Below are 13,427 nucleotides of genomic sequence, written 5' to 3'. Positions count from 1 at the left end.
TAGCGTTGGATGTTGAAAGAAAAAAACTATCATTTCCAACAGCTAGTTATATATTGATACAGTAATTTCTTCTAAAGTCACCTTCTAAATGTGTTTTGTGCTTATATTATTGTATTTCGTGTTTATATTTAAAAAATAAAATTATTGTACGTGTAATTAAGAGTTTGTTTTTCAGCTTCCTTCTGATAAAACGCTGTCCTGGGAAAATGAGCTGTAAAGGAAGATACTTTAAAGGTCATTTCTGTCTTAGGACAGGGCTTTGTCAGATGGGACCTTGTCGTCTTGGGTGACATTTTACTTATGTTTTAGGCTAATTCGCTTCGGTAGGTTCCGAAGCAGAATTATATTGTCTATGGTTGCGCCTTTTTTTTAAATTTCTTCTATCCTTTGTCGATGGTGTGGTGTGACGTCAGCGATGCGTGGTGTCTACAAATTTGCCAGATCTAAGGTTAAAACTTGACCAAACCAAACGTATGGAAAGAGGGCGGAGTTATCAATCTATAGATATTTAATTTATGTGTCAAAATACAGGGAGCGTCGACAGACGTCGATCTAAACCGAAACCTCGAGCTGTCAGTTCGAGTTTTCGATTGTTCGGGTTTACGACTTGCTAAAGAGTACCAAAATCAGTGAAACGGACGCTTGTGAGAGATACAGAGTCAGCCCCCAGCACCGATGATGAAGACTCTGGATGCAGGCGGTGAAGTGCTGGTCAAGCGCGGGTCAGTGAGTCGACGTCGCTGCTGGTGACCGGACTCGTTGATGTATCAGGTACTGGTGAAGGCCGTGGGTCTTCCGGGGGCCGTCGTCGAATGATAGGTTATATGTTCTGGTATAGTGGGAGATTTTATTTGCATCTTAACATAATTCCATATTTTTTTAACATTATTTTGTATATCTGATTCCAATCGAGCAATGTAGAAGTTATGAGTATGACTAGAAATTTTCTTTTGTATTTTGCTAAGTATTGAAAAAGATAGGTAATCTAGGGGATTCTTGTACCGTTTCTAGACACGAAAAACTTTAATTTTTCTTAAGTTATGTTAATTAAAGCCGACGAATACCATGTTGGGAATTTGGTTGATTTGGTCACTTTCTTTGGAACCAGATCATCCATCAGGGCATCAATAATACCATAAAAATGATGTACCGCAGCATCTACATCCTGTTCATTAACGACAGAGGACCAATCACAGTTTCTGAGAGCATAATAAACTACCTCGTAGTTTACTTTATTGAACATTTTTACTATCTGGGGTTTTAGGATGGTAGCAGGGAGAGGAATATTTACTTCAACTATAATATATTTATGATGTGCATCTTCGATTACTAGTGGCGAGTCAGCCGCGGAGACAATGACTGTAGTACGAGCACGAGATCTAAAATTCGTCCTTGAGTATTATAAATTTCGTTATACTGTGTTAAATTGAAAAACGAAAGGCAGCTAAGGAAGGTAGAGGCACAGAGGTCAATACTACGTGGCTGATACGTAGAGTCCCAGCTCACATTTGGCATATTATAATCGCCTATTACTAGAAAAATGTTATTTGGAAAGTCAGTAGTTAAGTCAGATATGGTAGTTGTATGACTATTGATAATAGAGAAACGCTGTGCATTAGACAACTTAGGACTAACTCCTGGTAAGTAAGAGCAACAAATATTTATATTTGAAACCCGATTTTTTTATGTCTTAGTAATAGTGAGATCCACATATCCTCGGCTTCTGATGTACATGACTTTTGAGATCGAACTTTAAAGTCTTTTTTATACCTATAAAAACTCCACCTCCTTTAGTTTTACCCGTTCGATTAGTATCTCTGTCATTTCTATATACGTTATACCGGCAATCAAACAGCTCGCCATCGGATATGCTGTCAACTAACCACGTCTCGCTAGTTAATATTATGTCGAATTCGTTGATCAGGACGTTTTGATAGAATTCTTTCGTCTTGGATCGGAGGCCACGTGCGTTTTGATAAAAAAAATTATAATGGTGTTATGCATCATGTAAAAGAGAAACTACTATCCAATTTTGATTCCAAGTAAATAGAATAATATGTATAAAAAAATACATATTATTATGTTTACTCAGCATCCAAAAGTCCACTGAGGTGAGCATGGTTTTCGATTTGCGCAGATGTGAGTGTATTATGTTGTAGTGTTTTGAGTAAGTTGAGTAGTGTGTATATAGAATAGAGTTGAATACAAAAGTGGTATAAGTTGAAAGCAAAAATTAGATAAAATAAAATTAAAATTAAGTTTATAAGAAATCATTGTGTTAAGTTGTTCAATACGGTTAGACCAGAGACGAGGATAGCAGGAGAGGTAACATTCTTTCTAATATAAATTTTTCAGTTTCCTACCCATTTAAAATCATATTTGTTTATATTTTAAAATTCTTTAGCTGATCTTAGTATCAATTTGTTTTTTCTGGTGAGGTGATCATTTATAAAAATTTTACCTCCTGCAACACCTACGCTCTTGCAGTCGACCCCCTTCTTCTTTTTAATGGCCGCAAGCATTTCGTCCTTCTTCCTTTTGGAGATGAATTTAGCCACCACGTTTTGAGGGCGGGCGTCACGGGGAGCTGCTGCTATTCCGTCTTGAGAATGTTGGCGAGGTTTGGCTCGACTAATGAATTCAATGTCCTCTTCTTTAATGATTTGTCCAACGTTAGATGCGATTTTTATTAGACTGTCTATTAGGTTTTTATCCTTATTTTCGGGGAGACTGAAAATTTCAATGTTATTGAGGAGCAGCTGCTGTTCTCTTTCGTTGTTTGTATTGTCCAGATAAGTTACAATTTTTTTAATTCGATTACTTTGACTTCAAGCTTATCCATTTATTTAGCTTTTCTTCTAAAACCAAAATTTTGTTCGTGTAGTCTTCAATTGTGCTATTATTATGAACGATTGTCTGTTCAAAGGAAGCTAGTTTTGAATTAATTGATGGAGCTGGGAGGAGAGTTTCTTGATTTCGCTAGGAAGAATTGAAGAGTCGACAAAGTTGAGATTGCTGGGAGCGGTGATTGTCCTGTTTTGCATTTGGCGCACGTCCATCCTCCGACCCTCCTCCGATATCTTCTTAAAATTTGCAGACGTAATTTTGGCACAGCTGAGATGCATTTGGTTTTTACAACTTATACACCTCATACAGTCAGACGTTTGTAGTGCCTTGTTACATAGGTTGCAGGTAGTACTCATAGGTAAATTGATGGCAGCAATATTATCACTGTGATGACTATTTACTTCAAAATCTATTTCTGCAATGTAATGTCACTAAATCCACTCAACTTCGTTACTTTTAAATTTGTTAAATTTCTTCCAAGCGAACAGAAAGCCACGTTGTGTGCAAAATGTTCACTAAAACATAATATATTTAATTATTTTAGGGAGCAGAGTAAAACACAACTGTCACTTCATTGTGGTATTGTTATATGATATTTATTTACTTTACAAAAAATATAATTCTCAATATTGCACCCAAATGATGATAATATTATAAAGTATTTGAATGACAATATATAATCGATTTATCAAATGGTTTTGAGGACACCTTGTTGACAAATCTTACCTTAAACTTTGGTAATATATAATACTGTATGGTGCTAAAACTTGCTGTATTTATATTGTATATATGAAATGTAATGTAACAAAACGCCTTGTCATTGATATTTATTATAGGATGTATTGTGCTAAAACTTGCTGTATTTGTATTATGTATATGCTAATAAAAATGTAACTTAAAATAATGTATTACTGTATAGGAACCTATATTAAACATTTATAAGTAAACCATAGACAAAAGTCGAGAAAAAATTAACTAAAAAATCTGCCTCAACACAGGTTCGCCTACTGAGGCAGGTTATGCATAACTTAAAATATAGTATATAATGCCATATCTATATAACACTCTTAAATACATATTTACTTTTTCTTTTATTAGAAACTATTATTGTAACATAAGTTATTCAACAATTTCATTGTTTATAACTTACAGATAGATATTTTACTTACTAATGATATATTCTGTAATTTTTTTTGATGAAATAAATAAATTTATTTTAATTTAATAATTTTAAAAAATTGTCTACGACTCTATTGTCTATGTATAACTTTTTTTAATTGTATTAGGTAATTCACCACCCGAAAGAGTGCTTTGTCTATGTATAACTCATATATTTTGTTGACACATGTTTTCTTTACCGTCCGTTGTTTAATCAGTCACCCGCGCAGTTAAATGTATAATTCCATACTTTTGATAGTTATTAAGTATAGTTACGATAGTTTATATTAATTAGTTAGTGATAATTCTTATTTTTATTGCTATTCATTTTGGAAGCGACCACTGTTCTTATGTCATGCTCAAATGTCTAAAACTTCCTAGTTTAACTTACGCCAATCGGTACCAAAAGCAGAACGGTAATACCGATTTATTTATAAATATAGAGTTATCTGACTATTGACGACGACTTTTTCAACCTTTTCAAATGTTTTAACTTCAAGGTTAAGGTACAAACGTAATTATATCGTAATTTCCAATAATGGGTTATGTATACTATTTCACTGTTTTTACAAGCGAAACCAAATGTTAAAAGCACATACAAAGTAGGGTTCCGTCACAACTATGTTCTGTTTCAGGTATATTGATTTGGCTAGAACCAATTACCAAACGCTACCACAGCAGTGCCATGGATCTACCAAATCAAGAGACTGTTTCCATCAAGACGGAACCAGGGCCCCAGGAAGAAGGCAGAGATGAAATACCGTATACGGATATAGATTTCGACTTTCCCGATATAAAGAAGGAATGTTTGCAATATGCGGAGAGTACTCAGACAGACGGTTAGTTGCATTGCATACGTATAAAATGTAGAATGTTAAATTCAGATGTTCGGAATCCATGTCCGTTTCGAAATGTCGTGCAGGACAGGACGCATTTACTTTTAAATATATCTTTGTTAAACTTGAGCACTTTTTTAACTTTTGACAACAAAACCGTGTTCTGAAGGTAGTCAAGAGTAAATGGCTTTCCTTCTTGAAAGATCGGTCCTTGAAGTGACATCTGACATCTTTGTATCTTAAATTAAGCTTAAAGTCTGTTCACCTTTTTCTTGCTCCTGTGTGGTCAATCAATGTTATATTTTGTCGAAAATATTTTATTTTAATTTTAATTAAAAACACGTTTTTTTGTAGATTTACGGTTAATATACTTTGTGGTATTGTTTTTCAGGTTGCTTTAATATAGAATCTGTTACCATCAAGGCGGAGCTTGGACCCCAAGAAGGGGGATTTAAGTATACAAACATTGACTTAGACCTGCCGGATGTTAAAAAGGAGTGCTTAGAACGCGTTGAAAGAATTGCCAAGACAGCAGGTAAAATGTTTTTCCTTCTTAGTAGTCCAGTTAATCAAAACAAAAAAAAAACAGAATGCTGATTATTATAAGGTCAACGAAAAAATACTTCAAAAATAATATATGCCGTTATTTTTATTACATTTCTAAGGCAGTAAGAAAATCTAAATGATCAAGTGTTTTGATTTGGTTGCTGCAGAAGCTCGCTAGTTCTGTAAAAAGTAAACCAACTCAGCATGTAGGGAGCAAGATGACGATTCAGCTACCTAATATTTTGTTTATTTATTTATTTATTTTATTAATACAAGACTTAGAAGGTACATATGGTTTTTGTGATATTTCACCCTCCGTGCTAGGGGTGACCCTGTGTTATGGAGGGTGAATTTTACAGTTCTTGAGAGAATAACATTAATTAAACAAGTAAGTATACATAGAAGATCTACAATCGTAATGGTTATTAAATGCGATGAAAGTATGAAATTTATTTGTTTGATTATAACTATGTAGATAATTATAATGGTGGAATGGATTACATGTATAATCAGAGTTACGCAAGTAAGGAACGTAAGCGTTGGTGTTGAGGGTAAGTGGTGTACATATGACTTGTTGTGGTTATGAGCACTGATGTGTGAGGGGTTAGTTTTACTTGAGGTTATAGCTATGATGTTTTTGTATTTATGGATGAACCTGGTAAGATGATATGAATTATTTGAGTAAGTGGTGCCGTAGGTGTTTAAAAATGATAATGGTAGTGAGAAATTTTTACAGTATCTATACATAGTTCTGTCATAACAGAGTTCAATGACATTTTTATTGGTATAGGTGGTGAATTTCTGGTACTTAGGATCAAATTCAATTGTATATAAATATCTAATATTTTGGTATTGCAGGGTAATAAGCAATGTTTACATAAAGACTGTTGTAATAGAAAGATATAATCATTAAGTAATATTTACAGAGAAAGTAAGAATTGTGGCTATAGTATGCTGTTTATGTATATTTATAGATAATGAGAGTGGTGTGATTGAAGAGGATTACGATGTTGGCAAGACTAGGAAAAAATAAGCCTGGATAATTTGGGTTTAGTAAGTTACAGTTACGTGTAATGATAGTAATGCTATTGTTAATTAAAATATGTTTTTAGTGGTTAAAAGGGTATAGAGTGGCGGTACTTGGAAATGTGTGCATGATGACATTAAATATAGGCATACCGTGTATCGTTAGTCATATAAGTTGACGTTTCACTCGTTCAATATCTCCTTCATTGTGTATTGATATTATGTTCGAGTCGTCGGTCTGTCTAAGTAAGATACGGCCAGATTTTACCCATGTGTATTTGAAGTGATGATCTCTAGCAAATTTTTTTGTCTGGGCCAGTAGAAATTTTCCTTTTGGAGTTATGTGTTCCGAGATGTAGATTCGATTTCTTTCCTGCGAGAATCCAAGATCTACTGTGTTAAGCTTGTTAAGATTGTTATTAATCGATTTTATATATGATTTAATCTTGTCTAAAAAGGTGTCTCGTGCTTGGGTGGTATTGAATGTCGCTATAATGGATCTCGTGGTTTTTTCGGATGTTTTTTGTCCCAGCCTGCAGATTTTTATGATTTCGGTATTCAGAGGAGAAGAGGTGTTATTGTGGTTAATAATTTTTGATATTTTCTTCATTAATTCCATGTTGTTTTCAGCGGTTGTCTCGGGAACGCCTCTTATATCAATGTTACAGAGAAGGCTTTGATACTCCAGTCGATCAATTTTTTCATCTTGTTTGGAGATTATGTTTTGTAAGACAGCATACTGATTTTTTAATTCGATTGCTTCAGAGTTGATTTTAACATTTGATTTTTCGACAGTATCTAGACGGTTCTTCATTTCTTGTTGTTGGTCAGCAACAAATTGAATGGATTGTATGATTTCGTTATTTTGTTGGACGATTGCTTCATATTTATTTAGAAAAAAATCGAATTTTTGCATTACAAGATTCATTACTTCATTTTTTAATGTTTGAATTTCCGATGTGAATATTTCTGCAGTTAGGATGGTGCGATGGGCGCCATCTGTGTTTGTGGGTATGATACTTTCTGTGTTATTGGGCAGAGCAGTTTCCAGTTTCTGTGGTTGGATTATCTGTTTTGGTTGTTTGGCAATAGATGGCAGGTCTTCGTTTTTTGTTGTTTTGTTTGGGAATTTTGGGTTTTTTGTGTTTTTTATGCAGGAATTTTTTTATGTTTAAAACCTGTAATTTCGTAGTAAATTCTGACAGCTTACAATACAGAAATAAAGGGAAATAATAATTAACACTTGTCGCAATGATTTTCCGTATTTACATAAATTCCTAAAAAAATCAACCGTGCAGTATTGGAGTGTTCTATTATATGCGGCCTCTGAAGTGGTATATTCTGCTGCAACACGTCTGAAAATACTGATGAGATATTTAAAGATGAATTTGAATGAATATTTTCTGTAGCTAAAAACTATAATCTATGAATAGTTTTTGTTAGAATTATAATTTTTATTTCTTTACATTACATTGAAAACACTATTTCTTAAAAAATTGTTTTTATAAAATAAATCCATATACAACTCGGCGTTTCAATTCAAAAGTATAAATAAGTGCAAAGCACAAAATTAGTCACCTGTTCCTGTGGGAACCTATTTTTTTACTTTTATGTGAATTTGGAATGCTTTTCTGCACTTGGTAACACACGAAAATAATAAGTCACATGAAGCCAACTATTAATCCTTTTTTTTTAATTATCGTCAGATCTGAAGATACAACCAGTGGAAACCACGGAGTGCTACTATTCATATTCTCAAAAGGGAAATTTGACGAGCCACATGCTGACTCACAGTGGAAAAAAACCTTTTTCATGTTCTTTGTGCAACAATTCATTTTCTCAAAAGAGCAACTTGACGAAACACATGCTCACTCACACTGGAGAAAAACCTTTTTCATGTTCTTTGTGCAACAATTCATTTTCTCAAAAAAGTATTCTGACGAATCACATTCTGAATCACTCTTCAGAGTAAACTTTTAGATATTCCGAGTGCAACTATCCATGTCCTCTAAAAAGAAGTTTGAAGAAATAAACGCTGATGTACAGTGGAGAAAACTTTTTTTGTATTCCGAGTGCAACTTTTCAAAAAATCCAGCTGACGAACCATATGAAGACTCATATAAAACATAACCTTTCCAAACATCCATAGGGGATTGGACGGATGACTAAACTCCCGTATTACTTGAATTCTAATGAATTAATCGTACCAGGACGTACGTTATCAAGTTTTAGCATGCCTCTGTCCTACTATAACACACTTAATATAAACATGGAATATCTTGGAATTGGAGCCAATGAAAGTCTACGGACCAATGAATAGAGACCTGCCTTGATCACTCACTTAGAGCTGCTCAACATAGCCCAAAAATAAGTTTACGCTTAAGACAATTCTAAACGTTCTGTTTAGAACTCCTACATATGAAATATTTTAACTTTTCAATCCATAAAAGCTTTATTTTAAAATATCTAAATATCCCGCTGCTCAACATAAATACTAAACCAGAGAAAAAATCGAAAATTCTAAGTAATAACTTATTTCAATACATCTTTTGGAGATAGAAATATTAAATTTCATGGTGCAAAACTATATAATAACACATCAACTATCTAGTATACTAACTAAAATGAAACATACAAAAAGATACAAAGATACAAAGATGTACAAAAAACCATTGTGACTGCTTTACATAAATATGTTAAAACTGATAACGAAAATGCCACCAAGCTTCATTCCTGTTAAGTTACAGGATTGCTCGTGCTGGCAAACCACACACGATTGCAGAGACTTTAATAAAACCCTGTATGACAGAAATTGTCAAGTGTGTACTTGGCGAAGACGCAGCGAAGAAAGTTGCAGCAGTTCAGAGTTCCAATAATGTCATATCTGATCGAATCCATAAAATATCTGACCACATTGAAGATGAATTGATTTGTAGATTTAAAAGTAGTGAAATGTTTGCAATGCAACTCGACAAAAGTACAGATGTCGCTGGACTATCAATACTGCTTGTTTTCGTAAGATACCCCTTCGGGGGATCTATTGAAGAGGATTTGTTTATTTGTGCTCCTTTGGAGACCAACACCACTGGAGAAGAAATTTTCAAAGTCATTGATAATTACATGAATGTACATAACATTCATTGGAACAAATGTGTCGATGTATGTGGCGATGGAGCTGCCGCTTTGACTGGCAAAATAAAAGGTACTGTAACAAGAATTAAGAATGTTGCACCTAAATGCAGCAGAAGTTACAGCGTTCTACATCGACATGCCCTTGTCGTAAAAAAAATACCACACGAGGTAAAGAAAGTTCTCGATCAAGCCGTACGAATTGTGAATTACGTTAAATCACGTCCGCTCCAATTGAGACTTTTTAAAAAAGTGTGTGAAGATATAGGAAGTCAGCATCAATCACTTCTTCTTCACACGGAAGTAAGATGGCTTTCCAAAGGAAAAGTATTATCAAGATTGTTTGAATTGCGCAACGAACTGGTGGTATTTTTTCCAAAGAATCGCTTTCTTCATCTTTGAGTGGTCTTGTTCAACTATTGCGCGACGAGCAATGGCTAATGAAACTGGCGTATTTGGCAGACATATTTGATAAATTGAATGTAATTTGCAAGTCATTGCAAGGAAAAAACACAAATACTTTTACAGTAAATGACAAAATCTCTTCTCTTAGAAAGAAACTTGTCTTCTGGATAGAATGTGTTGAACAGAAACAGTACCAACGTTTTACTCTTTTAAACGAGTTTCTTGAAAAAATGAGTTGCAAGTAACCTCAGATGTTGAAAAATGCATTTACGAACATTTGATGGCCCTCAACAAATCTCTGGAAGAGTATTTTCCTGAGAATTGACATTGACTGAGTACAGAATCCATTCCAAGTTCACAGGCCACCGTCGACTCTTACAGCAACAGAGAACGAGGCTTTGATTGATATCATGTGTTCTTCTTCCTTACAACAAAAGTTTAATTCAGAAAAAACTAATCTGGATGAGTTTTGGATTGGACTTAAAAACGAATGTCCAGAAGTCATCGAGAAGGCTATCACAGTTTTGTTACCGTTTGTGACCACTTACCGATGTGAAACTCGTTTTTCGGCTTACGCTTACACAAAAACCAAATACAGAAACAGACTGGATGCAGCTCTAGATCTTCGTATTCAGCTGTCTGACATAAAGCCTGATTTCAATGCTATTTTAACAAAAAATGTTAAAAAGATATCACTCTTCACATTAAATTAAGTTTTACACAAAACTTTTGATCTTTCTTTTCGTGGTCAACATGAAAGTATTCAAACTACAAGTTTATCTTTTTCTTATAAAAATAGGGTTCCGCCTAGAAAAGTATGATCGATAAGGGTTCCGGGCCGAAAAAAAAATTGGGAAACGCTGATCTATGTTATAACGAATTATATATGGAGATAATAAACAGAACAATCCTTACCTGGTAGGTCATTTGAGATTAAATCTACGTATATCTTATATTCTAAATCTACGTATATATTTTATTGTGAAAGCATTCTCCAGTGGAGTTCTGACCAGTATAGATAACATTTCTGTAGTCCTGGCACTTTTTGAATTCTCACTTATTCTTAACAGGAAACCTTGCTTCTTGTAGGATTTTGAAATAATTTGCTGGATGTGCTTAGCAAAAACTAATTTTCAGTCTAGATTGTGTTTAGTCTTTACATGAGAATTTTCTTCGTTCCTACCGCAATGTCATTTATTTAGTGCCCACCTCTCCGTTCACATTACCTTACTGGAAAACTATTCGAATTATGGAACATGACAATTGAAAATTAATAGTTCAAATTTGAGTAAGTTTAATTTTAGAAAACAGCAGAAGGGTTAGTACATCCTCAAAAGCAAAATGTTGGTCCTTTCGTGTACATAATTGTTATATCTGTCTTACTTAGCAGATTTAAGGGTTGGGAACTCTTTTTTAAAAAGGAAAAGGTTCTACTTATAATTGTTTTTATTACGAATACAATAAATAGGTTTGGATTTAGCTACACTGTTCATTACCCGAGGGTTGGTAATTCTCTGGTTCGAGAATCTTGTTCCCGGTCACTATAACCTCACAAGCATCTGTTACACTCTAGCGACATCTGACGGACTCTGAAATAAGCTTTGTGACTAGCGCCATCTATCGCTGAAATACCCAACTTATTACCATACATTACAATAATATCGATGAAATATAAAAATTCAAAAGTTGACCCTCTTGGAAGTGCATAATTTCGCTTTAAGTGCTCATTCTTTTTGTTGTGGCGATAATTACCAGGAGGTATCGCGGTCGAACTCACTATATTGTGATTGTTTTGTGTGCTCTTTTGCTGAGATACAGTGGTAAATGATTAGTCATCCCATTTTCCCTCCTTCCTTATTGTTTATGGAACTCAAATAACTTATTTTACATTCAACTTAAATTTAAATTAATTCACATGTACAACTGTATGTTTCCTAAATAAACTCAAATAAAAATATCTTTTTCATTCTTATAAATAGTATCATCCAATTCTAGCAATCGCCTGTTAATTTCGTTTCTTCTATTTATTTATTTGAAAAAATTATAGTCCATTACTGGTGCTTATGAAACTGTTATTCAATAGCAGAGTCGGATGCAACAGATTATAAAGGTTTATTGTTCAAGTTATAATATATTTCTAGTCAACGCAATTTAGTGTCATAAATACATATATATTTTTTTTTTTCAGGTGAAAAAATGTGACAAGCAGTTATTGTTGAATGAAACACTAGTATATATTGAATTATTTCGCCGATAAGAGATAAACCGCCATAGCTCAGTGGTCAGAGCTGTCGACCGGAAATCGAAGGGACACTGGTTCGAGTCCCGTTGGCGTCATGTATCTTTTAACGGGAGATTTTTCAAACTGGATGAGTGTTTCAGGCGAATAATTATTGCTTGTAAAATAATAAATATATTATACTAAAAAAACTAATAACAATAAAAATGTTTTTGTTTTTAACGTAACTACCCAATTCATTGGAGAAAAACGTTTGTCGTGTTTCATTTGGGGAGTAGTGCCAATACAATATATTATATTGGGTAAAGAAAAGAAAGAAATTTGTATTTATAAAGTATGAAATAAACAAAATGTATAAAGCATGATAACAAAAGTATAGATAATGAAAATAGACTACAATAGCAGTTACTAAATTAGATACACAGTAAATGTAAATAAATATAAGAATATTTATTTTATATAAGAATATATTTATTTGCATTTAACATTTATTTAAGAATAAAAGTAAAACAAAAATAATATTATTACATTTCGATTAATAAGTGGGTAGTAGGTGGTATAAGTACATGGAGTTATTTCATTCATTTGGAGTAAACGGAGCTGATAATATTGCAAGCGAAATAAATTGCGACAATAATCTGTTAGCTGATATAACATTTCAAGAGGATATGGTAAAAGAAGAAAAACATTTTTTTTTGTTAATTAATTTTATGAAATTAAATAGTTAATTACATATTAAGTATGTACCATAAAAATTTGAATTTTATCAATTACACTAATATGTACCTGTAAACAAAAGATATGTTAAAAAATCAAATTAAAACTTATAATCATTATTTGGGTGATCAAGAAGTTGTTTTATTTGTAATTTAAAGGCTTTATAATTTTTTCCAGATTAGATTTTATATGGGAGTGCATTGAAATTTTTTATATCTTGATAAGTATAATGGCGTTGAGAAGCGCTCATTTTAAATTTAGGGATTTCTAAGTTGCCACGTGATCTTGATCGGTTACTTATTTTTGGAAATGTTATTGTATTATTATGTTATAATAACTGTGTTGTTGGAAATATAGATGGTTTACGTAGGATGACTTTTAGAAAAGTTTATCTGTTCCGCTTAATATACTGTTTAACAAGTCACTCTCCACAGGACACTTTCCACAAATATGGAAACTTAGCTACCTAACTCATGTATTTAAAAGTGGTGATAAATCCTTTGTTGAAAATTATCGGCCTATCT

General features: G+C 33.3%; 1 protein-coding gene across 1 annotated transcript; it reads left to right on the top strand.

The window, feature by feature from the left end:
- Nucleotides 1–547: 547 nt before the first annotated feature.
- On the top strand, nucleotides 548–13,085 carry LOC149416278 (uncharacterized). The gene is made up of 5 exons (XM_089641935.1): nucleotides 548–771; nucleotides 4,641–4,844; nucleotides 5,233–5,376; nucleotides 8,120–8,236; nucleotides 13,081–13,085. The coding sequence occupies exons 2-5, from the start codon at nucleotides 4,691–4,693 to the stop codon at nucleotides 13,083–13,085; spliced, it is 420 nt and encodes a 139-aa protein (XP_089498061.1). The 5' UTR covers nucleotides 548–771; nucleotides 4,641–4,690.
- The last annotated feature ends 342 nt before the right edge of the window (nucleotides 13,086–13,427 follow it).

This window comes from Hesperophylax consimilis, chromosome 17, assembly GCF_061612785.1.
Source record: "Hesperophylax consimilis isolate HC1 chromosome 17, BYU_Hcon_1.0, whole genome shotgun sequence".
In the NCBI taxonomy this organism is placed as follows: Eukaryota; Metazoa; Arthropoda; class Insecta; order Trichoptera; family Limnephilidae; genus Hesperophylax; species Hesperophylax consimilis.
Note: the sequence above shows the minus strand (reverse complement) of the source record. Positions and strands in the feature narration are given on the sequence as shown.